The sequence below is a fragment of the Chiloscyllium plagiosum genome, unplaced genomic scaffold (assembly GCF_037043375.1).
Source record: "Chiloscyllium plagiosum isolate Xiang-an unplaced genomic scaffold, Cpla_swu_hap1 HiC_scaffold_27, whole genome shotgun sequence".
Classification (NCBI taxonomy): domain Eukaryota; kingdom Metazoa; phylum Chordata; class Chondrichthyes; order Orectolobiformes; family Hemiscylliidae; genus Chiloscyllium; species Chiloscyllium plagiosum.
The window spans coordinates 34,503,735-34,530,254 of NW_028270165.1; the positions used below are offsets into that span (position 1 = coordinate 34,503,735).

General features: G+C 45.9%; 1 protein-coding gene and 2 non-coding genes across 3 annotated transcripts in view; all 3 read left to right on the plus strand.

Moving 5' to 3' along the window:
* Positions 1–1,286: 1,286 nt before the first annotated feature.
* The window catches only part of LOC148143556 (uncharacterized), a 188,550-nt gene continuing 163,316 nt past the window's right edge, over positions 1,287–26,520 (plus strand). The window contains exon 1 of the mRNA XM_087975239.1: positions 1,287–2,080. Within this exon, the coding sequence (XP_087831365.1) occupies positions 1,287–2,080 (794 nt within the window). The remainder of the gene's footprint in view (positions 2,081–26,520) is intronic.
* trnan-guu (transfer RNA asparagine (anticodon GUU)) lies at positions 14,818–14,891 on the plus strand. The gene has a single exon. It is a non-coding gene; the product is annotated as a tRNA-Asn (tRNA).
* trnae-cuc (transfer RNA glutamic acid (anticodon CUC)) lies at positions 21,480–21,551 on the plus strand. The gene has a single exon. It is a non-coding gene; the product is annotated as a tRNA-Glu (tRNA).

The window sequence follows — 26,520 nt, forward strand, 5'->3', positions numbered from 1 at the left end:
TCTTCTTACGCGTTGGCTCCAGCACATTCAGCATACTTCCCCCGCCTCCCCCCCCCCCCACCCTCCCCATCCCCGCCCTGAGCCGTTGATGCTTCCATTGTTTATAAAATCAAGAGAGGAATGGATAGGGTAAATAGACAAGGTCTTTTCTCTGGGAGTGTAGAACTATAGAGTAAAAGATTGAGGGTGAGGTGGCCCGGGGAGGGGGCGAGGAATTTAAAAGGAACCGAAGGGGCAATTCATGCAGAAGATGGCGCGTGTAAGGAAAGAGCTGCCAGAGGAAGTAGTAGATGCTGGTATAATTATGACACATTTAAAAGGCATCTGGATAGGTTTGTGAATAGGAAGGGTTTAGAGGGATATGGGCCAAATGCTGGCAAATGAGACCAGATTCAGTGAGGATATCTGGTCAGCATAGACCATTGGACCAAAGGACCTGTTTCTGTGCTGTATATCTAGATGACTCTGGTTTGCCATGCCAGTCTGTTCAATTTCTCTCTTGTGTCATAGCCTTGATGTCTCATTCTAAAACTCCCCTGTGGGGGCACGTTTACCATTTTGTGTCTGATTGGTTGCCAAGAAGCTACATTGCCGGTTCATCCTGAATTTACACACTATATTTTTGCTTCCAAAAATCAGACCTGCTCACTCTCAACAGTATCCCAATGTCGTGGAATTTTATTAATTTTCAGGTGCAGATATCCAAAATTCAGAGAGATGTCAGTTGTGACTGTTTTGCTCTTCTGTCCCTGTCAGATCCTGAATCAGCAATTTCAGGAGAATTAGAATGGAGTGAGAACAGAGGGGGAGAGAGAGAGAGAGAGGGATGGTGCTTTCAGTTTTGTGGAATAATAAAACAAAAGAATGTTCTGCAGAAAGTAGAATTGCATGTTCTGAATTTCTACCCTGGACTGACAGTGTTGACTTTTGTAATCTCTTTTCAGACTATTTGATCTGAAGATGAAGTTTCAAAATCAACACATGAAGGGCTGATGCCTGAACCATTGACTCTCCTGCTCCTCAGATGCTGCCTGACCTGCAGTTTTCTACTCTGATTCTCCAGTATTTGTGAGTCACTCAATCCACCGGGACTGCAACAATTTTCAACTATGATCCAATTGGTTCCTGTTTCAGTACATTTTCAGCATCAGTGGGACTGGAAGAGAGACCCTACTGTTGCAGCAACGCACTGAGTGTGGAGCCTGAAACAGTTATCTGGCCTGGAAAGAGGAATTCGAGGCAGGGAGGGGACATACACGCGTTTGTGTGCAACTGTAGCTTCGGCCATGGAGAAACCATGGAAGTGTGGCGACTGCGGGAAAGGCTTCCGTGTCCCGTCTGCCCTGGAGACACATCGGCGCAGTCACACCCGGGAGAAACCATTCTCCTGTCCTAAGTGCAGGAAGGCCTTCAGTGATTCCTCCGCCCTGCTGAGGCACCGGCGGGTGCACACTGGGGAGAGGCCCTTCAGCTGCCCTAAGTGCAGGAAGAGCTTCAGCGATTCCTCCGCCCGGCTGAGGCACTTGCGGGTTCACACAGGGGCGTGGCCCTTCAGCTGCCTCAAGTGTGGGAAGGCCTTCAGCGATTCCTCCGCCCTGATCAGGCACCAGCGGGTGCACACAGGGGAGAGGACCTTCCGCTGCCCCGATTGTGGGAATGTGTTCACTCGCTCCTCCCACCTCGTGATTCACCGGCGGGTCTACACCGGTGAGAAGCCCTTCCCCTGCCCCAAATGTGGGAAGGCCTTCAGCGATTCCTCTGACCTGCTGGCTCACCAGCGGGTCCACACCGGCGAGAGGCCATTCACCTGCTCTGTCTGCGGGAAGTGCTTTACACGCTCTTCCGACCTGTTGAAGCACCAGCGGGTCCACACTGGGGAAAGGCCCTTCAGCTGCTCTGTGTGCGGGAAGGGCTTTGCTGTCTCCTCCACTCTACTGACGCACCAGCGGGTCCACACTGGGGAGAGGCCGTTTGCCTGCCTCGAGTGCGGGAAGGGCTTTGCTGTCTCCTCCACTCTACTGACGCAACAGCGGGTCCACACTGGGGAGAGGCCGTTTGCCTGCCCCAAGTGTGGGCAGAGGTTCACAATGTCCTGCAGCTTGAACAAGCACCAGCGGAAGCACCAATGCTCCTAACAATCAGATTCTGCCGGTAACGCTGCTGAGGGTCACCCCCAGGACTGATCCTCCTGCCCTTTCTGACAGTGGGGGTAGTGGGAGAGTTGGTAGGCTTTTTTGTTTTCTACTGGGGGAGTGGGGCGGGGGGGGGAAGGGAGGGTGGTGGCTCAGTGGTTAGCACTGCTGCCTCATAGCGCCAGGGACCCAGATTTAATTCCATCCTCAGGGTGACTGTCTGTGTGGCGTTTGCATGTAATTCCCCGCTGTGTCTGCGTGGGTTTCCTCTGCGTGTTGCAGTGTCTTCCCAAAGTGCAAACGTGCGCATGTTTGGGCGAATTGGCCAAGCTAAATAGTCCCATAGTGTTCAAATATGTGTAGGTGTGGTGCATTAGTTAGGGGTAAGTGCAGAGTGATAGGGTAGGAAAATGTGTCTGGGTGAGTTACTCTTCAAAGGGTCGCTCTGAACTTGTTGGGCAGAAGGACCCGTTTCCACACTGTAGTGCCTCTATGTTTCTATGAACCTTGCTTCCAGTGGGCGCTGCTGCTCATTGAGCCCAAGACCCGCACAAACCTACGACCGCAAGACCATTGGAGCAGAAGTTAGGATATTTTGACCCATCGAATCTGCTCCACCATTTATTAGAGACAAAATAAAAAACTGCAGATGCTGTAATCTAAAATAGACAAACAGGAGGCTGGGCACAATAAGGCAGGCAGCACCAGCAGGTGGAGAAGTCAGCATTTCAGGTATTATCCCTCAGGACTGAAGAAGGGTTCTACCCGAAACGTTGACATCTCCATCAGAAATGATTTATCAGTATGTTGTTAGAACTAGAGGGCATAGGTTTAGAGTGAGAGGGGAAGGATTTAAAAGGGACCGAAAGGGAAAACTTTTCATGCAGAGTGTGGTGCGTGCATGGAATAAGCTGCCAGAGGAAGTGGAGGAGACTGGTAGAATTACAGAATTTAAAAGACATTTGGTTGGGGACATGAATAGAAAGGGTTAGAGGGATTTGGGCCAAGTGCTGGCAAATGGGGCTAGATTAATTAAGAATATCTGGTCCGCGTGGACGAGTTGGACTGAAGGATCTGTTTCCGTACTGTACCTCTCTATGACTACCGGTCCTGATGTAAGTTTCGAATTTAGTAACTTTGAATAATTCAATCTTGTTGAATTCACCTCCTGGAAGGTTTCAAATGAAACCCTCCAAGCGATATGATTTAACTACGCCGAGTTGGATAAAGTATCCCATCAAGTTCACATGAATGCGCAGTTGAAGAAGTTGAAGTCAGAAGTCACACAACGCCAGTTTACAGTCCAACAGGTTTATTTGAAATCCCAAGCTTTGGGAGCATTGCTCCTTCATCAATGCTGCTCCTTCATCACTTCACCTGATGAAGGAACAGTGTTTCGAAAGCTCATGAGTTCAAATCAATCTATTGGGATTCTCACCTGGTGTTGTGTGACTTCTGACCTGTCCACCCCCAGCACCTCCACATCAGAGTTGACGAATTAGATCAGACTTTATTCAGCATGATTTAGTGAGATATTCATCTGGATGTCTTTATGCCTCAAACATCGATTCTCCTGCGCCTCGGGTGCTGCCTGACCTGCTGTGCTTTTCCAGCACCACACTCTCAACTCTGATCTCCAGCATTTGCTGTCCTCACTTTATCCTGGTTCATGTGGAAACTCAACACTGTCAGAGTTACAAAGAGATTCCAGTCATAGAGTACTATAGCACAGAGACAGGCCCTTCAGCCCAAACTGGTCCATGCTGACCAAAATGTTTGTCAACACTAACCTCATTTCCCTGCACTTGGCCCATATCTTTCTAAAGCTTTCCTACCCATGTATTTTTGAAACGCCTTTTCAATGTTGTTAATGTACCTGCTTCAACCACTTCCACTGGCAGCTGTTTCCCCAGGCGAACTACACTCTGTAAATATTTTGCCCCACATCTTTTCTTCCATCTTTCTCCTCTCACCATAAAACGCGTCCTTGCTCTTGAAATCCTTCCTCAAGGGAAGGGACAGCTACCATTAACCCAAATCTACCCCTCATGGTTTGAAAATATTGCCTCTCAACTTCCTCTGCTCCAGTGGAAAAACATCCCAGCCTATCCAGCCTAAATTCTAATTTGATAATAATGGCAGTGATGATTTTGGCTGTGTGTGTGTCAAGGATCTCTCCTTTCTAAGCCAATGCTGTGCCTCTTAAGTTCACCTGATCTTAAAACGAATGGCACCCCATTCATTTAAAATGTCCATGTTTTCTGTGTAAAGTCGGTCCTGGTCGGCAAATAGGCAGTGGTGTCTTATATTCCCGTAGACTTCTTTTGACCGGGTTCATATGCTCTGTTTTGAGATGTATGAGTAAATCTTCAGAACAAAAGATTAATGCAGCCTTTATTCATGTCTCATTATTAAAAACACTTTCTCCATTTACAGATGTGATTGAGAAGCTTCTCCCAATGAATCTTTGACTGATAACAGCATTTGTCAGGCTTTTGAAAGTCACTGCAGCTCTGTCATAGCACAGGGGAGGGCTCTTTCAGACACAACGCGTCATGTAGAAAATTCTCCCACATTAGTCGAGCAAAGTAGACGTCTTTTTAAGACATTATGAAACTTGAAAGGGTTCAGAAAAGGTTTGGAAGGTTGTTGCCAGGGTTGCAAGGTTTGAGCTACAGGGAGAGGCTGAATACGCTGGTACTATTTTCCCTGAAGCTTTAGAGTCAGCCAGAAACATCTGTTGAATCAGAAAACATGTCTTTCTGCAGCAGCTTTAGACAGACTGCTTGCCAAAACCAAAACCAGGGGAAAAGAATGGGACAACTGCCCTTTCATTGTAGAAGCGTTTTAGAAAAATAAAATGTCAAACCCTTTTCCCGGATTGTTGCCTTAGCCAGTATCTGTTAACCATTAGTGAAAACCTTAATCCTAGATGAATGGGAAGCCTTTTACAACCCCTCCTGAAAATAAACCAACAACGTAATCTTCTTAAAGGAGGAACATGATCACAACAAAAAGCACTTGAACTGAAACATTTGTAACAAAAGGCTGTACAGTTAGCAGGACAAGAAAACAGGTTTTCAATTTCACCAATCAATTTAAATCAGCCCCATTGGCTACCAAAAAATTATTAAATTTAAATCCTAAAGTTTTGACAACAGGACCAATCCTATCATAAAGAATTGGCGGTCTCAGTCATCTGTGCATTAGATAAAGCATCATTTAGAAAAACAGAGAAGGACATTCCTGACGGAGCAATCGGAGGAGGCATCCCCGACAGAAAATGGCGCAGAATATTCCGGAAGACACATAACCTGGTTGTAATCTGAGAGATTAAATTCTATTTTGTGTCATCTGAGTGGGACATGTATTGATTGGAAAAGCATACCAGAAGAATCTTGATTTATTCCAGAATACTCAGTAGTTAGGAAGGATTTCTTCAGTTTGTTAGTAGTTTTGTTCATTTGTTCACCGTGAGAGTTGGTTAAATAAATTGCTGATTGTCGGTTGTAAAGTGTCAGGGATTTACTTTTAACACTACAGCAGGTTACACCACTTATCACACTGACTTTACAGATTAAAGGGCAACGTGCCACTCTTTGGACGTTTCAGTTTGAGATCTTGGTGAGGGGGAGGGGTGGGGGGTTCAGCCTTCGCTTTGTAACAGTATTGATAACATTCTCTTGAATGCAATGGAGTCAATATTAATCCAAGCCTCTTGTTGTGGTTGTGGGTGAATCACCTTAATTTGGCTCCTGACTCAGAAACCGCACAGACAATCAACTGCTGAAACAATGATTTGCACTTTATTGCAACTCGCAACCACAAATAAAACCTCTCAAGTTCATTCAGCTTCACTCCCCAAACTTGGCTATCACCCAGTTGATGTCTGAAGTTAACTGGTTTTCCACCGACGGTGCCCATCTCTGGAAGTTCCAGGGGTTTGATGCAGTATTATTCTTCTGAGTACTGCTGCGGCTGCATCATTCTGGAGTTGAAGTTTGGTGGCGTTTCCTCAATTTCCAATCTGTGGTGTGACTTTTGTTTTTAAGACTCCAACATCACCTCACATTGCTGGAGACCTCAGGTCTGCAGCTTACCTTCTTATCCTTGAGGGTTAGCTGTCTGTTTGAAACAGCCTGCCATGCAATTAACCCCTCTATGTCAGGGCTTTCCTTCTGCAGGCAGAATTAATTGTTCTTTTGTCACACCATTATTAAACAACATTATCTTGCCTGTCCCAAGAAACAACTTATTGTGTTGCCTCCTTCTTCCCATGGATGTTCATTAGCAGAAATTAAGCCATTTATCGTATTGAATCTGCTCTGCCATTCAGTCATGGTTGATATTTTTCTTAACCCCATTCTCCCTGTAACCTTTGAGCCCCTTGATACTCAAGAATGAGTGAATGGTGGAGCAGACTCAATGGGCTGAATGGCCTAATTTCACTTCCTGTGGTGTCACAGTTTCTCGTCGGCCCTTTCGTTTCTTGGTCCAGAAAGAGTTATTGTTGGCTCGTGAAGTTTGGGAAGCTCTGGAGTTTACAGGTGCACACCACTCTCCTCTCTGCCTCCTCCCAGAATAACGATTCCTCCTGAGATACTGGCAGTTCTTGAGATCCCTGGATATCCAGGAATACAAATCAGTGTGTCTGGAAGTCTCTGCTGCTACCCTGGAACAGAAGGATTATGGGGAGAAAATTCAGAAATCCGAAGAGCAAAGAGACTTGGGACTTCTAGCCCAGGATTTTCTCAAGGTAAACTTACAGGCTGAGTCAGTAGTGAGGAAGGCAAATGCAACAATGGCATTTATTTTGACAGGACTTGAATATAAAAGCAGGGATGTACTTCTGAGGATCTTTCAGGTTCCAGTCAGGCCACAATTGGAGTACTGCACACAGTTTTGGTCTCCATATCTCAGGAAGGATGTACTGGCCCTGGAACATGTTCAGAGGAGGTTGATGAGAAAGGTCCCAGGATTGAAAAGCTTAACATATGAAGAACATTTGAGGACTCTGGGTCTATACTCAATGGAGTTTAGAAGATGACAAGGGAACTAATTGAAACCTACAGCATACTGAACAGCTTAGACAGAGTGGATGTTGGGAAAATGTTTCCATAGGTAGGAGAAACGAGGACCCGAGGGCTCAGCCTTCAAGTAAAGGGAAGACCTATTGGAACGGAGATAAGGAAAACTTCTTCAGACAGACAGTGGTGTATCTATGGAATTCACTGCCCCAGAAGGCTGTGAAGGCCAGATCGTTGAATACATTTAAGCTGGGGATAACTAGTTTCTTGAGTATCAAGAGGATCAAAGGTTATGGGGAGAATGGGGTTGAGAAATTTATCAGCCATGATTGAATGGTGGAGCAGACTCAATGGGCTGAATGGCATAATTTCTGCTCCTATAATCTTATCATATGCTGATGTGTGGAGGGGTGAGAATGGGGGAAAAGAGATAAAGAGGGGAACACAATTAAAGTGAAGCTGGGTACAGATACATAGGAAATACAATAATTGAACGATAAATTTCAGACCACATAGAAGCACTCGCATACAGAGGGATCTGGCCATATAGATCTCCAAAATTGGCAATACAGGCGGGTAACGTGATCAAGAAGGCACACAGCACGTTTGCCTTGAGTCTAAGAGTTGACGAGTTATGTTACAGCTATTTATTCCGGCCACATTCAGAATATTGCGTGCAGTTCTGGTCCCTACACTCCCAGAAGGACATGGATGCTCTGCGAGAGGGTATAGAGAAGGTTCACTAGGACACTGCCTGGTCTGGAGGTCTCATTATGAGCAGAGAATGGGATAAACCTGGATTATTTTCACTGTGAAGATGGGGCAGAGAGATAACCTCAACAAAATGATGAGACACACAGATTGACTGGACGGGGGTGGCATGGTGGCTCAATCATTAGCACTGATGCCTCACAGCACCAGGGAAACTGGTTCGATTTCAGTCCCAGGTCACTGTCTGTGTGGAGTTTGCACATTCTCCCTGTGTCGATATGGGTTTCCTCCGGATTCCTCTCACAATCCAAATGTGTGGATTCGGGTGGAGTGGCTATGCTAAATTACCCCAATGCCCAGGGATTGGCAGGTTAAGTTGGATTGTCCGTGCTTAAATTGCCCCACAGTATTCAGGAATGTGAATGTTAGGTACATTAGTCAGGGGTAAATGTCGAGTAATAGGGGTAGGGAAATGGGTCTGTGTGGATTATTCTTTGGATGTTTGGGGTTGGGCCAGATAGTCTGTTAGATAGTCAGAGGCTTCCCCCACCCCACCCCCAGGGTGGAAAAGTCAACTACAAGAGGGCACAAGTTCAAGGCGAGAGGGGGACAGTCAGGGGGAGAATTGAAAGGGAAGATTTTTCACACAGTTGGATGGTGGATGCCTGGAATGCACTGCCAGTGGACGAAGTGGAAAAAGGCACCTTAGCAACACTTAAGGTGTATCTGGACAGACACATGAAGGGGAGGTGAATACAGGGACAGAAACCATGCATCGGCAATAAATAGCAGGTCGAAGTTATGATTAAGAATTGGCACAGGCTTGGGCGGGGAGGGGGTACGGGGTAAAGTCAACTTTCCAAAAGCAGGGGATACCTGTATGGTGATGAAGGGGTGGGTGGAGGCTCAGGTGGAGCATAAACACTGACAGAGCCCAATTGGATTGACTGTGGTGGAGACTCAATGGGACAGAGACAAATGTATCTATTTCAGATCTCCCTGCACTTCAGCCGCTTCTGTGGACTGTTTCCGTAGGGAAGGTGCAATCCCAGGCTCAGAGAGCGTCAGCCCCCACTGGAAGTAAAGTGGGTGAGAGAGCGGCCATTCAGCATAAAGGAGCCCCTTGCCCCTCCCACTTCACCCACTAAACAGGGTTCAAGATGAGACTCTCAGCAGCGGTAACAGCAGAGTCCAACCCGAATCCCTGCGCCATCTAACTTATGAAGTTGCTGGTGTCTCCACAAGTTGCACGACTGGGTGAAGCCCTTTCCATACACTGGACAGGTGAACGGCCGCTCCTTGGTGTGGATGCGCTGGTGTTTACGCAGGGTGGAGGAATCACAGAAGTCATTGCTCCAAACGGGACAGGTGAACGGCCTCTCCTCAGTGTGGTAGCGGAAGCTGAGCAGCAGGTGATACGACTGGGTGGAGCCCTTCCCGTGCACAGAGCAGGAAAACGGTTTCTCCCCGGTGTGCATCCGCTGGTGCGGCAGTAGGTGGTGTGACTAAGTGTAGCCCTGCCCACACACGGGGCAGATGAACGAGTTCTTGCTGATGTGGACCCACTGGTGGGCCAGGAGGTGGTGTAACTGAGTGAAGCCTTTCCTGCACTGAGTGCTGGCGAACAGCCGCTGCCCGGTGTGCAAACGCTGATGAATATCCAGTGTAGATGGCGAAGGGAAACCATTCCCACACTCCCCACATTTCCACGGTTTCTCCATGGTGCAGGTGCCCTCGTCTGTCTCAGACCATAACAATCAGTTGAAAACTCACTCACGCTTACAGCATGTGTGTGGTGTTACTGGTGAACCCTCTGATAATTGGAACACTCATTCAGTCTGTAAAGCTTGTTACAGTCCCTACTCTGGTGTGAGGGTATGCGAGACTCTGAGTTTCCAGTCACACTTACGTTTAAAACCTAACTAAGCAGACAGGCCTTTTCCCCTTTGTTTTCACGGCCATCAATATCCACGTCCTCGTGAATCAAGTGACTGTCAGACTTTGATGTGATGTTTGGTCTGAGATTTCTGCCGCCAAATTCTTCTCTTGTAATATTCCAGTGAAGTGATTGCAAGGGTCATCACAGTCCATGATAGAAAATCTGAACGGAATTCTAGCTTCTGTGGAACATTCTTTCCTCTCAATCCCAAAGATCTTTGTGTCGATCTATATGTAACTGTAAACCGACAGGGTTATGGGGCAGACTGCATACCTCCACGAAGAGTTCACATGGACTCAAGTTGCTGAACGGATATCTTTAGTGCAGTATTGACACTCTTACTGAAGATCTACAATATGCTGCAGTACGATATTACAAGCCCAGGAACAACTGCAAATCAGACAAGGTCTTTTCAGAAGTTGGACCCTGAACTTCTGAATCTGCTGCTGCTCTTCCTCTCTCTCTCTCTCTCTGAATGAAGATTGATCTTCACCCAGACTGCAACTTCCTTCCTCTGTCACAATATTTGTGAACAAATCCATTTTTTTGAAGGATGGCCTGTTTCCTGATCATCACAATTAAAAGGGTGTCTCCCCCTGATATGCAAAGTGACAGTCAGTCAGGGGAGGGCAGCGTCACGTCTTGTGTTGTGTGGAATCTGTGACAGCTGCAACAATTCATCCCAACTCCTGTACTCAGTGCTCCGACTGATGAAAACAAGCATGCCGAAAGTCTTCTTCACTGCCCTGTCTACCCATGACTCCACTTTCTAGGAGCTATGAACCTGCACCCTTACATCTCTTGGTTTGAAATACTGCATATGAAACAGATTTGGTGTTTGTTGGTATGTGTTATTATTTGGTGCTTCTCTCGGCTCTAATTCGGTATTTTATACTGAATGCCATGACTGATGAAGGCCAGTGTGCCAAACGTTTCTACCTGTGACTCCACTTTCAGAGAACTGTGAACATGTACTCCAAGATCCCTCTGTTCCACTACACTCTTTAACGTCCTGCCATTCACCATGAAATTCCTACCTTGATTTGACTATACAAAATGTAAGACCTCACACTTATCTATATTAAACTCCATTTGCCATTAACCTTAAACCTATGCCCTCTAATTTTGGACTCCCCGAACCCCAAGGGAGAAGACCTTGCCTATTTACCCTACCCATGTCCCTCATGATTTTATAAATGTCTTTTATGTCACCCCTGAACCTCCAAAGCTCCAGAGAAAATAGCTCCAGTCTATTCAGCCTCTTCCTGTAGCTCAAACCCTCCAACCCTGGCAGCATCCTTGTAAATGTTTTCTGACCCTTTCAAGTTTCACAACACCCTTCCTGCAGCAGAAAGCACAGAATTGCATGCAGTATTGCAACAATGATGGCACCAATGTCCTCTCTGAAGAGGGTTTTAAAACAATATTTATGACTACAAGCAAATCAGGTTAGTTGGGCATGACTTTCCCATAGCAGTTGGTTTTGGTTGTCCTTCATTAACCTATGCTTTATAATATATAAGAAAATATTTTGAGGGATGGGATTGTTGCTAGCACGTCCAACATTTGCTCCCCATCCCTCATGGCCTTTGGACTGAGCAATTGGCTACATGCTAGAAGGCAGTTGAGAGTCAACCACATTGTAGTAGGTCTGGAGTCACATGATGTGAGCGTGTGCACGCGTGTGTAGGGTTGTGAGTGGTAGATTTCCCTCCCTAAAAGAACACTTTCACAACACTCTATAATGATTGGACAAAAATAACAGTTCTGGTAGCATCTATGAGGAGACGACAGTGTTACTGTTTTGAGTCCGGTGGCCCTTCAAAATTAGGCTGGATTCAAAACATTAACTGTTTTCTTTCCACAGATGCTGCCAGACCTGCTGCATTTCCCCAGCAATTGTGCCTTTTGTTGCTGATCTCCAACATCTGCAATTCATTGTCTTAGCCAATAATGGTTTCCTGGTTGCCAGTACAGAGACAAACTCTCACTTCCAGATCTTTTTATTCGTTGAAAATAAAGTCCACTAGCATCCATGATGGGATTTTAATTTTTGTTCTCAGAAGACCGAGATCTCTGGGCTACTTAACCAGTATCACGAGATCACAATCTTCCCTTCATTGACAGTGACATTGACAATCTTGTCCTGAATATTTTTCTTTATTCATTCATGGAACGTGACACTTGGTCTCCCAAAAAATAACCAAGTGCCAATTCAGAGGGCAGTTAAGAGTCAACCACATGACTTTCGATTAAGGGTGACACATTCACCAAACTGGGACAGGACTGAAGATTTCCTTCCTTAAAAAAAAGGTTATTAGTGAACAAGATAGGTACTTATGACAATTGATAAGATCACCAAAGCAGCGATAAGTTTATATTCCAGATACATAAATTGATTTCAAATTGCATCGGGGCCATAGCAGCATCAATTTGAAACTCCAGATGTTAAATCCAGGAACAATTCCCAAATGCCACCAACTCCCTACAATCTCTAGGCTTCCCAACACTGACTGGTCTGTAATTGCCAGTTGCATGCTTTTCCTCCTTACTATTTACTATTCAATTCAGCCCATTGAGTTGACTCTGCCATTTATTCAGATCACGATAATTCTGGGAAACATTTACTCCATTTTGCTGCCATTTCCCCATAATCCTCAATTCCCTTACTGGTTAAAAAAAATCTATCTCAGCCTTGAATGCACGTAACAACCCATGCTCAACAGCCCTCTGTAGTATCAAGTTCCACAGATTTACTGCCCTCAGGAGAAATTCCTATCTGTCCTAAACATGCAATCTCTCATTTGGAGGTTACTTCCTCTGGTCCCAGACTCACCCACTTTTCCACGTCTAGCCTGTCAAGTCGCCTCAGAATCTTGTACGTGACAATAAGGTTACCTCTAATTCTTCGAACTTCTAATAAGCACAGGCCCAACCTATTCAGTTCTCCTCATAAGACATTCTTTCCATCCCTGGTATCATCATGGTCAACATTCTCTGGACTGCCTCCAATGCCAATATATCTTTCCTCAGGTAAAAGGCCCTAAACTGTTCACAGTATTCAGTTGTGGCCTGACTAATGCCTTACATAGATTCACTATAACCTCCCTACATTTCTACTCTATTGAAAAGGCCAACCGCCAATTAGCCTCCCTATTACTCACTGAAAGTGGATGAAGAGATTCGTGGTTGTGATTCCAAATCCCTCTATCTAATGTCATCCTCACCACCTGCTTTCACATCAACTGTGTCTTCTGCAAATTTAGCAATAGTACCTTCACTTTACTTATCCAAGTAATTCGTATATATATTGTAAATAATGTTGGCCCCAGAGCTGATTCCTGTGGTACACCACTAGTTACAAGTTGTCATCCTGAACATGTCCCTTACCACAACTGTGGTAGTTAGCCAATGTTCTATCCATGCTAACATACAGCCTCCCAACACTGTGGGCTCTTTGCTTACTATTTCATGAGATGTGAATATCATTGGCTGTGCCAACAACTCTTCCCAAACTGACTTTGAAAAGGTGGTGCCGAACTGCCTCTTAAATTGCTTCACAAATATGATGTGGTCTGCAACAATGTTCAGGAGTGATTTCCAGCATTTTGGTCAATAACAAAGAAACAATGCGATATATCTTGCAGTCGGAATCCTGTGTTCACACTTGTCTGTTCTTGGTGGTTGAGGTCATGACTTGGAAGGTGCTTTTGAAGAACCACCACTCATGCAATCAAGCCAGACTAATAGATTGTGGCCCGAGACTCTGCCATTTTGACTTCCCTCATCAATCTACATTCTTTCCAGCGAAGTTTCAGTCTCAACCCGCCACGCAATGCCATCCGTTACGGCTTAAAAGATAAGAATACACATGATTACCGACCGTATTTTGGGTTGTATAAATATTTGCCTGCCAGAATTATTTTCCAAAAGACTTTAATTAAACTGGGTGACTGCATGAAATGGTTTGTTGGTCAGACTATAATCATCATCATCCAAGGAGACAATGCCAGTAATACCATTGAACTCTTTTTGTTTAAAAAGCACAAGTTCTTGATTTATTTTTACAACTTACTAGCATTCACACCTGCATATTCAATGTCAAACTCAGACAACATAAATGAAATTACACCATTAATTTTGTTTTACAACAATCCAACAGATTAATTAATGATACACAGTGAATACCAAGGCTGATTAATGTGAAATGAAATTTGACTGAAAATGTAAAATCGAGATGAGAGATAACAAATGGGGGAAGGGCAGAAGGCAGGAAATGCAGCATCATAGAAGGTGCTCCTCCAGCGAGTGTATTTTATAAACTACAACTGCAAAATATAAACAAACACTCTGACATGATCCTCTGGTTTTCATGTAAACCATACTCCTTCCAGTAGGTACCATTTAAATAAGTTAATAGATACAAGCCATGAGCAAATCCAGCCTCCAGCCGGGCCCGCCGCTTCTTGGAGCTCAGAGAGGGGTTCCCACTCATTCATTCAACAGGAGGCGGCTCAATTTATTGTAATGGGCACGGAGGGTACAGTGGTTGTGTCTCATGTTGAGGAGGAAGCTGTTTCCTCTCATTCAACAGAAGAGGACCTATTTACTAGAGTTTTTTTGTGGTGCAGCTGTAGTCTCCCATAGAGCCCTGAGGCTCAGGTTCAAATCCCACTGGTCCAGTGTGTGTAATAACATTACTGCCCAAGCCACGTGCCAATTGGCTGAGGGATAAGAAAATTAGGGAAGTAAACACGTCAACCTGTTCAATGCTATCTCCAATCATTTCACTTCCTGTCCAATTCGTACTACAGGGAGCCCAGTCTCGTTTCACGGAGGTTCTTTTTGAGAAGTTTAATCGGGCATTTTTGCACAAGTCAAGTTAAGAAAGCCGGGATCTCTCGCATGACTGCGCGGGAGACAACAATTGTAATTCGAGGCGGGGTGTCTGAATTATGAATTCACTAATAGCCTCATCTAAGCGATGGTGCAGTCCTCGCCAGCCTCTGTCTCTGTGGCGCAATTGGTCAGCGCGTTCGGCTGTTAACTGAAAGGTTGGTGGTTCGAGCCCACCCAGGGGCGGTGTGTTCGCTGTTCTTCACTGGCTTCGAAGCTGAGCGCTATTAATGGGGTCAGGAAAATGTTCCCCAAACGGAAATCCTCTCTACAAAGGGGCTTCTGAATTGAATTAATGTCTAACGGAAGGGACTGCGGATGCTGAGAAGCCGAGACAAAAAGAGAAACTCGGCAGGTTTGACAGTACCTGTCGGAGAAAACAGAATTTTGAAATGTTGTCTCTGATTCTCTTCCCACAGATGTTCCCTGACCTGCTGAGTTCCTCCTGCAATTTCTCGTGTTGTTTTTAACGGAAAGTTCATTTCACCTTTTGGGATGAAACACCTAGACTCGCCATGTGCAGATATTTATTCCTTTCGAATCACTGTGAAGTGATTGGATTCAAACAAACTCTGCGATGATTCACTCTTTCTCAGCTCCACAGGCAGACAGACATGGGAAGTGAAGTTGTCAGTGTGGTTCTGTATTCGTGGGCCGAGTGGTTCATGCGATGGACTTGAAATCCATTGCGGTTTCCCCACGCAGGTGTGAACCCTGCCGAGTACAAAATGAGAAATGTCGTCGAAAAGAAAGGGAGCTCGCTCCCCGGCTTCTTCTTTAAGATTCAAATCAGTGGAGGGGGAAAAGTATTTCACTCACATTGGGACTGGTGGGTATCTGCAACCCACTGCCTGTTCGGGTGGAACAAGCAGATACCCGCAGAGCTTCTTTTGAGGCGATGAGCCAAGTGTTTGGAAATGAGACTAGAACAGTGAGGGGCTTGAAATCGTGATCGAAATGAAGCAGGCACCTGAGGACAAGGGTATTTCCTTTGCCAGTGAAAGATACTGCTTCACAAAGTTGGGCCTGTGGAAGGGAATCAGTGACGGTGATTATCTTTGGTTGTTCACCTTGTGAAGGTTCCCATTGCTGCGCATGTCCGTGTTAACGTCAGAACTCTGCAGCATGGCGGCGTGAGATACGCACAGGGCCGCGGCGCAATGGATGACGCATCTGACTCCACCTACCTGTTTGAAATGCAGCTCACAGTTTCTTCACACACCCCAATTAATCTTTCTCATTGTCCTGAAGCCGGCATATGGTTTGAATTCCCGATCTGCGGGAATGAGAATCTTTTCACTGTCTCGCGTCAGTAAATGTCCCTGAGAACATCAGAGTCACGTCACAGCGCTGTCAGAGGAGGGGAAGCTGAAATAGCCCCACACGCTGCTCACGGGCACACTTTCCTTTCCCCAACTCACCGCCTCAACCACTGCGGCTCCTGGGAGTGGAAAGGAAATAATCACCAAAACCCAGTCTTAGCTTTGTGTATCTTCAGAAAATAAGCAAAGGTTCATCCCTTCGGATTTTCTATCCTGGGATGACAGGGATGGGTTTTGTCACTCTTTTGTAGGACATTGCAAGTGGATGTTTTGCAGAAAAGCACCACAATGCCATCTGATTAATCAGGACCTGGATGTTTTCGGTCTTTGAATGTAAGTGTTGTGCTCCAGAACTTTGTTGTTCACAGTTTATAATACTTATCTTCCCAGTCCCCTGTATCACTTATCGAAAATGTTTAATTTGCATCTTGTAATCCTTTCACTGTCTGCTAATGAGGATAGCGTTTCCGTGTTTTACCTAAATTATCTTGACCTTGCATACCTCAAGCCACAAGCTAATTTCACGAGAATACTTTTCCAGTTCAAAAGCCAACTGTTAATGATGGCTCTGTTTCTTGTCACGTATCCAATTTCAGATCGATGTTGTTAATGTCCCTTTTATTCCTTCAGATCCAGGTTTCGCTCACAGGGCTAGAATAGAACTGTCACCAAATACATTTACCAATCTACGTTCATCCTATCGATTGTATTAGCATCATCAACACTTCTCATCAAAATAACTCGAGAGACTTTCACCACAATTTTCTGTGAACAGTTCCACATTAGCTTTGCTGAATGAACCCCAAATTTCTTGAAGTGGCTCCTTATTTTCGGCCCTGATTATTAATCTCTCTATGCATGGGAATGGATCCTTTCCACCCGTTCTATCACTCATCAATGTGTGTAGTTCAGTTCGATCTCCCATCAGCCTCCTCTGTCCTGATCAAATCCAGGGGAACAGGATACGTTGGGACTATGGCGCGGACAGGAAAAGCCCAATACTCACCTTTCCTGTTAGAACCATTCCATGAGAAATTTTAGACCACAACTTTGGGCGTGTAGTTGTCGCCGAACACTTAAGGTGCTGGCGTAGAGATCCTTTGGGGCTCCCCCGCTCAGGGTGGTAACCTGCTGACTATGCTTTCTTCACTGGCGATTTTAAATGACTTCCTGTTGGTTGCATTATCGCTCAAACTTCACAAAACCCGTCTCGATAAAATCCAGTTTTCTCAAGTCTGGGAATTGATTGCCATGCAGGAAAATCTGGTTGTGAACAAACAACGTACCAGCCTCACAACGTCAGCTCTGCTTCCCTTTCCACAGATGCTGCTCGACCTGTTGGGTTTCTGCAGTATTCTCTACGTTTATTAGGCACAAGTGCTGCTTTTCATTCAAGAACTTCAATCCCTGTCCTCTGGTAACTGACTCTGGTCAGTGGCAATTGATTCTTCTCATCATTAATCTGCCCATTCCCACCGCTTCTTCTCCCATCATGATCAACAGCCCCAGGAAATCTCCAGTTAACCTTCTTTGCTCCAAAGCGAACATTCCCAACCTTGGGAATGTCTCTCCAAAATGGAAATTCCTCATCCCTGGAAATGAATCATGGCGTACAATTGGGAAGATGTTTTGGCAAAATATTGTCAGTTACGAAATGGAAAAATGTTCATGAAGCAAAACAGAAATCCCAGTCTCCAGCTTTGTGAACCTTGAGAAACTCTTTGGGAAGCGGATTTCGAGGAGAATGAAAGATGAACTGTCCGACTGAGTAGAGACAGTCCAGACACCGTCCCCTTGTTGAAGATTGCGGGAGATTGACTCTGATGTTCTCGGGACATGAACTGATCTGAGACATTGAAAGAATTGTCGTTCCTGCACATCAGGAATTCAAACCCCTTCTCGCCTCCGAGCCAATGAGAGAACTCGGGAACAGGCAAAACACGGAAAGGCTCGAAGGGTGACGGCCCGGAGTAAGAAAGCTAGTTCCTCCTGACATGGATGTGTCTCCAGCCTGTCCCCGGTGTCTCCACAATGAATGTCCCAGGCTATATTATGGAAAAGTAAAACTGATAGACGACAACTGGAAATCGAGGCCGGGAGGCTGAATTATGAATTCACTAATAGCCTCCCCTAAGCGATGGCGCAGCCCACGTCATCGCCTGTCTCTGTGGCGCAATTGGTCAGTGCGTTCGGCTGTTAATCGAAAGGTTGGTGGATCGAGCCCACCCAGAGGCGATGAGCTTCTGGTTGCCTGTCACTTTAACACGCCACCCTGTTCCCTGGCCCACATCTCTGTCTCAGACATGCAGCAGTGTTCCAACAAAGCTCCGCTCCAGATGGAAGACAAGCGCCTCATTTTCCGTTTGGAATCCTCCAGTCTTCAAGATCGAGTTCAATATTATTTGGACCCGAACACCCCCATGCCCTTGATCCCTACCACACCCACACGAGGCCGTGTTATCACATCGTCTGCTGTTACACACGACTTATTGTTAGCCAGGAATAGTCTCCATGAACAGTTCGTCACCCTCCGACACAGATCGTTATTCTCTCCTTTGTCCCTCCAATGTTCTCCCTCTGAACTCGTGGCAAAGAGAGCAATGTGGATTGATATCCCTGAGCCAGCTCTTTGTCCCATCTCCAGGAACCAGGTTCTCTCCACTGGCGGATAATTAAACCACTTTGTTGTTGCGTTGACGTGAGGAGATTATATAAATATAAACTTTTCTAAATCCCCACCTTCCGTTGATTGAACTGTGAGTTCACTCTGAATCACAACACGTGTCACAGCGCAATTTGAGGCCCACATTAGCTCTGCTGGTTCTACACAGCAAGTAAATGAGAGTATCTATTCGTATCATTCTCTTGCCTTCGCCCTGTAAATCTCCACATTGTTACTTTGGACATGACCACCGAATTCCCTTTTTTGTTCTTGAATCTGCCTCCTTGTCACGGTCAGACAGGGACAAGAAAGTGTTCTTCCTAATGTCACTTTTACTTTTTTTTCCAAATGCCTTGAAATCTCTGCCAATTTTTGGGAAATTGAAAGGATTCTCATTCCTGCACATGAGGCTGAATTGATTTAATTTCTAACGTAAAGGACTGCGGATGCTGAGAATCAGAGACACAAAGAGGAGCTGCTGGAGAAACTCAGCCGGTTTGGCAGTACCTGTGGGAGAAAACAGAGTTCTGAAATATTGTCTCTGATTCTCTTTCCACCGATGGTGCCTGACCTGCTGAGTTGCTCCTGCAATTTCTGTTTTTGCTTTTAACTGAAAGTTTATTTCATCTTTCGTGATGAAACAACCAGACTCGCCATGTGCAGATATGTAACCCTTTCGAAACCTGTGAAGTGATTGTATTCAAACAAACCCAGCAATAACTCACTATTTCTCAGCTCTACAGGCAGAGAGACCTGGGAAATGAAGCTGTCAGTGTGGTTCTTTATTCCTGGGTCGAGTGGTTAATACGATGGATTTGAGATCGATTGCGGTTTCCCCACGCAGGTGTGAACCTTGCCGACTATAGTTGAGAAATGTCGTCAAAAAGAAAGGAAGACTGTTCCCCGGTTTCTTCTTTAAGATTCACATCATTGGAGGGGTTGGAAATCTGCAACCCATTGCCTGTCAGGGTGGAACAAGCAGATACGCACAGAGCTACTTTTGAGGCTATGAGCCAAGTGTTTGGAAATGAGACGAGAACAGTGAGGGGCGTGAAGTCGTGATCGAAATGAAGTAGGCACCTGAGGACGAATGTGTTTTATTTGCCAGTGAAAGATACTGCTTCACCAAGTTGGGACAATGGAAGGGAAGCAGTGACGGTGATTATCTTTGGCTGTTCCTCTTGTGAATGTTCCCATTGCTGCGCATGTCCGTGTTAACGTCAGAACTCTGCAGCATGGTGGCGTCAGGTACGCACAGTGCCGGGGCGCAATGGATGACGCATCTGACTCCACCTACCTCTTTGAAATGCAGCTCACAGCTTCTTCACACACTCCAATTAATCTTTCTCATTGTCCTGAAGCTGGCATACGGTTTGAATTCCTGATTTGCGGGAATGGGAATCTTTTTACTGTCTTGCGTCAGTAAGTGTCCCTGAGAACATCAGAGTCACGTCACATCGCTGTCAGAGATGGGGAAGCTGAAATCGCCCCACACGCTGCTCATGGACATATTTCACTTTCTCCAACTCACCTCCCCAACCACTGCAGCTCCTGGGAGTGGAAAGGGAACAAACACCAAAACCCAGTCTCAGCTTTGTAAATCTTCAGGAAATAAGAAATCTGTTCATCCTGTTGGATCTTCGATCCTGGCCTGACAGCGTTGATTTTAAATGGCTGTCCAGTCAGTGCCGATTCGTTTTGGCTGAAAAACATCTTCCTTATCTCATCCCAGCATTTCTTGCCACAGAGAACTGTGCGGCAGAGTTCATGTATATATTTCCTTGTATGGTATTTTGTAAATAACATTCGTTTGCGGGTTGTTTGTATAGGCTATTCCAGGTTCATTAGCCGCTCTTTAAGTGTGTTGGTAGGTTTGTGGGCTACCATGATGCTGAGAGCGTTGAGTTGTCTGGACATCATTTCCCAGATCTCTTTTATGTAAAGTAATGTGGCTAGGGTTTCTGCACACGTTGTGTCTGCTTGTGTCAGTTTGTTGATGTGAAATCGACATACTGGGTTTATTGGGTAGGCAAAAGTGCGGATTGCAGATGCTGGAAACCAGAGGTTAGATCAGAGTGGTGCTGGAAAAGCACAGCAGGTCAGACAGCTTCCGAGGAGCAGGAAAATCGACTTTTCGGTCAAAAGCCCTTCATCAGGAATGGAAGCAGGACACCTCCAGGGCGGAGAGATAAATTGGGGGGTGGGGGTGTGCTGGGCCGAAGGTAGCAAAGAGTACAATAGGTGAATGGGGGTGGGGATGGAGGTGAAAAGTCAGAGAGGAGGGTGGAGCGGATAGGTGGGAAGGGAGATTGGCAGGTAGGACAGGTCATGAGGATAGCACTGTGCTGGAAGTTTGGAACTGAAGTAAGGTGTGGGGAGGGGAAATGAGGAAACTGGTGAAGTCTACATTAATGTTCTGGGTTTGAATTTATCCGAGGCGGAAGATGGGGCGTTCTTCCTCCAGGCATCGGGTGTGGAGGGAGCGGCGATGGAGGAGGCCCAGGACTTGCATGTCCTCGGCAGAGTGGGAGGGGGTGTTGAAATGTTGGGCCAGAGGGCGATGGGGTTGATTGTTGCGGTTGTCCTGGAAATATCCCCTCAAGTGCCGTGACTGGACTCTGCGAGGAGTCTCCAGCCTCCCCAATGTAGAGGAGACCGCATCGGGAGCAATGGATACAAGAAATGACATTGTTGGATGCACAGGTGAAAGCTTGCTGACGACCGCGGCCCATGTTCGATTTCCGGGCAGGAAAGTAATTTTTAGGAGAGCTGACAAGCGGAATCCGCATCTCCCTGGTGGTCTAGTGGTTAGGATTTGGCGCTCTCACCGCCGTGGCCCGGGTTCGATTCCCGGTCAGGGAAACCATTTTTAGGGGTGCAGGCTCCCATTCTTCTTAAATGCGCTGTGTAATTATTTATAGTCGTTCCTGGATGCTGCAGTGTATCGTGGCTCGTTGAAATAGTGTCCTGATTCAGATTTGTTTGTATGTGGAGGGATGATTGCTTCTGTAGTTAAGTACTTGGTTCGTGTGTGTTGTTTTCCTGTAGAGGCTGTTTTGAATTTACCATTGACATTTGCTCTACTGTGACATCCAGAAATGGCACTTTGTTGTTGTTCTCCTCTTTTGTGAATTTTATGTCAGCGAGGATATTGTTGATGGTGTTGTAGGTTTCCTCTAATTTGTTTCATTTTTTGATGACAAAAGTGTCATCACTGTCGTGGACCCAAAGTTTGGGTGGATCGTTGGAAGGGCTGTTTGTTCGAGTCTCTGCATTATTGCTTCTGCGAGGAATCCTGATACTGGTGGTTTCATGGGTATTTCGTTGATTTGTTTGGAGGGCTTGTTACTGAATACGAAGTGGGTGGTAAGACACAGTTCTACGAGGTTGACAGTGCTATCTTTGCTGATGAAGTTGGTGCTGTGTTTGTGTCTCTGGTTCTTCGAGTAGTGTCTCCAGTTTTCTTTGGCCAAGTTGATGTTAATGGATGTGAACAGGGCTGTTATGTCAAAGAACAGCATTATTCCATCCTCTTCTATCTTAGTGTCTTTGGTGTTCAGGAATTCTTGGATGGAGTAAATGGAGTGGCGTGAATCTTCGACTTGGTGTTTTCAGTGGAGGCCTTTCACTAGTCTGCATATTGGTGTTCCAAATGGTGAAGCTTTGGGCCTGAGGGGGGCTCCTGGTTTGAAGAGGAGAACAACAACATAGTACCATTCTTAGATGTCACAGTAGAGCGAACAGTCAATGGGGAACTTCAAACTAGCGTCTACAGAAAAACAACACACACAAACCAAATATTTAACCACAGAAACAATCATCCCAACAACCACAAACGTTGCTGCATCAGGACATTATTTCAACGAGCCACTACACACTGCAGCACAGAGAAATTACGAAGAGCAGAAGAGGAATACGTATATAGTGTATTTAAGGAGAACGGGTACCCAATAAACCCAGTCCGCCGATTTCTCATTGATGCTTCCAAGCTGACTCTCAAAAATTCGGTTTGTCCCTCCATTCTTTCCTGTTTGTTTTTGCGGGTTTTGAAAGCTTTCCCAATCCTCTGACTGAGTATTGGAGTTGGGAAGTTATGTTGTGGCTGTACAGGACATTGGTTAGACCAGTTTTGGAATATTGTGTGCAATTCTGGTCTCCTATCAGAAGGATACTGTGAAATTTGAAAGGGTTCTGAAGCACCAGTGGGTCCACAGAGGGGAAGAGGCCCTTCTGCTGCCCTGAGTGTGGGAAGGCCTTCAGTGATTCCTCTGCTTGCTGCCGCAACAGTTGGTCCACACCGGGGAAGGCTGTTCTCCGGCCCCAAGTGCGAGATGGCCTTCAGCAGTTCTTCCCACCTGCTGAGACACCAATGGGTCCACACTGAGGAGAGGCCGTTCTTCTGCCCCGAGTGTAGGAAGGGCTTTGCTCTTTCCTCCGACCTGCTGGCCCATTGGTGAGTCCACATGGGGGAGTGGTCGTTCAGTTGCCCTAAGTGCAGGAAGTCCTTCAGCAATTCCTCAGCCTTGCTGAGGCACCAGTCCGTCCACACCGGGGAGAAGCCGTTCTCCTGCCCCGAGTGTGGGAAGGGCTTTATCCGCTCCTCCACACTGCGGAAGCATCAGCTGGTCCACACGGGGGCGGGGGGGGTGAGGCCATTCTGCTGACCTGAGTGCGGGAAGGCCTTCAGCAATTCCTCCACCCTGCTGAAACACCTGTGTGTCCTTCAGCAGTGGGAGACCCTTCAGCTGGCCCGAGTGTGGGAAGAGGTTCATGTTTGCTTGCAACTTGCGGAAGCACCAGCGGGGGCACTGCTGCTCATTGAGCCAGGGACTGCACATTGCCAATGAAATGATCCAAATAAACCTCAGACCGCAAGACCATCGGAGCAGAAGTTAGGCCATTGGGCACGTCGAGTCTACTCTGCCATTCGTTAGAGACAAAATTAGTGCAGATGAGATTAGCTACAGGAAACAGGCCATTTGTCCCAACAAGTCCACACAAACCCTCCGAAGAGTAACCCATCCACACCCATTTCCCTCTAACTAATGTACCTAACTCTATGGGCAATTAAGCATGGCCAATCAACATGACCTGCACATCTTTGGTTTATGTAAGAAGACAGGATCGCCCAGAGAAAACCCATGCAGACACTGGGAGATTGTGCAAACTCCTCACAGACAGCTATCCAAGGCTGGAGTCAAACCTGGGTCCCGTGCGCTGTGAGGCTGCAGTGGTAACCACTGAGCCACTACATATTGCAACCCGAAGTTGCAAGCAGGAGTTTGGGAGAATACAACCTCAGAATGTGGAGTAGTCAGCGTTTTGGGTATTAACCCTTCTTCAGGACTGAAACGTTAACTTCTCCATGAGAAACGATTTATGGGAATGATGCTGGGGGTTGTAGGGTTTGAGCTCCAGGGAGAGGCTGAATAGGCTGGAGCTGTTTTACCTGGAGCATCGGAGGCAGAGGAGTGACCTAATAGAGGTTACAAAATCATGAGGGGCATGGACAGGGTAATAGACAAGGTCTTTTCTCAGGGGTGGGGGAGTCCAGAACTAGAGGGCATAGGTTTAGGGTGAGAGGCGAAATATATTAAAGGGACAACGTCTTCATGCAGGGGGTGGTACATATATGAAATGAGCTGCCAGAATATATGGGTCAGGTGCTGTCAAATGGGACTAGATTAATTTAGGATATCAGGTCAGCATGGACAAGTTGGACCGAAGGGTCTGTTTCCATGCTGTACGTGTCTTTGACTACTGGTCCTGATGTAATTTTAAAATAGGGTCCAAGTAACTTTGAATAGTTCAATCTTATTGAGCTCACTTCCTGAAAAGTTTCAAATCAATCATCTGAGCGATACTGTTTAAACATGCTAAGTTGGACAAAGTATCCCATCAAGTTCAACACAAACCCAGAGTTGAAGTCAGAACACCAAGGGGACCAAAACTGATCACAATATTCCAGGTGCAACCTCATCAACGTCCTGTATAACTACAACATAACTTGCCAACATCTATACTCAATTCCCTAATTGATGAAGGCCAGTGTGCTGAAATCTTTCTTCACTGCCTTGTGTACCGATGTTGTCAGAGATATAGGACCTACTTTAAACTGATCCACAATCCAGCTACTGGGAGCCCAGAAGCAGAGTAGTGCTGCGTGAGTGTGCTGGGCACATAACCCAGAGGTCGATGGGTAAAAACCATGTGATGCTATTGCCCAATGTCTTCGTAAGCTGCTTTCATTTACAATGGTGCTCTGTTCTGTATCTTGCCTTTGCATCTGCTTCCCAAAACTTCTTCAGTGGAGGAGTGGCAGCTGGAGCCCAGGAGTTCAACGACCCGCCGGAGCTTGAGGAAGGTCCAAGCTCCAAGAAGCGGGGGGTAAGGCTGGAGGCTGGATTTGCTCAAGGCTTGTATTTTTAACTCATTTAATGGTTCCTACTGTATGGGGCTATGGTTTACATTAAAACCGGAGGATCATATCAGTGTGTTTATATTTAGCAGCGGTAGTTGGTAAAATACACTCCCTGGAGGAGCACCTTCTATGATGCTGCATTTCTTGCTTTATGCCCTTCCCCCATTTCTTATCTCCCAGCTTGGTTTTATGTTTTTTTGGTTAAATTTAATTTCATATTATTCAGACTGGGTATTGACTGTGTGCTATTAATTTGCTTCTTCGAATATTGAAAGTCAAAATTAATGGTGTAATTTCATTTCTGATGTCAGAGTTTGACATTGAATGTGCAGATGTGAATACCAGTAAGTTGTGAAAATACATCAAGAACTTGTGGTTTTTAACAAAAAGAGCAGTTCACTGATATTCATGGCATTGTCTCATTTGGGAGTGATGATTCAAATCTGACCAACAAACCGTTTCATGCAGTCACCCAATTTAGTTAAAATTTTCTTTGATTTAATTAAAGAAAAGAGCTCTGGCAGGCTAAGATTTATGCAATCTATTTATAAGATTATGTCCATTGCTTGCAATATGGTCTCATCCACATTGGGGAAACTGGACGCCAACTCGCGGAACGTTTCAGGGAACAGCTCTGGGACACTAAAACTAAACGACCGACGCCCTGTGGCTGAACGCTTTAACTCGCCCTCCCATTCCGCCAAGGACATGCAAGTCCTGGGCCGCCTCCACTGCCAAACTCTTGCTACCCGACGCTTGTAAGAAAAACACCTCACCTTCTGACTTGGGACCCTCCAACCACATGGTATCAATGTAGATTTCATCAGTTTCCTCATTTCCTCTCCCCCACCTTGTCCCAGATCCAAACTTCCAATTCGACACCAACCTCTTGACCTGTCATACCTGTCCACCTTGCTTCTCACCTATCTGCTCCACCCTCATCTCTGACCTATTACCATCAATCCCTACCTCCATCTACCTATTGCATTCCCAGCTGCCATTCATCCAGCCCCACTTCCTTCCCATTTACCTCTCAGCCCCCTTGGGCCACCCTTTATTCCTGATTAAGAGCTTATGCTCTAAACCAAGACTGTGATGAAACAACATTCTCAACAATTAGGAAATAGCTCCCAAGTCAGATTTCATTCCCTCTTCTGTTTCCCAGTTCTTTCAGAAATAAGATATGTCTTTTTCTTCCACTAGAAAGTGATCTTCCACTTTGCGCTGTCTGAAGTGTTATGCCACATTATTACTTCAGCCACCTTTTAAGAATCCTTTCAACCTGTTTTTCTAACAATTGTGGAGGTGACCAAAAGCAAACATTACACTCCTCCTGAATGTCCCATTTCTCCTCCTATGAGCCATTTTGTCATGTTGTCTGTGTTACAAGCAGCCGAGTGCACTTGGTTT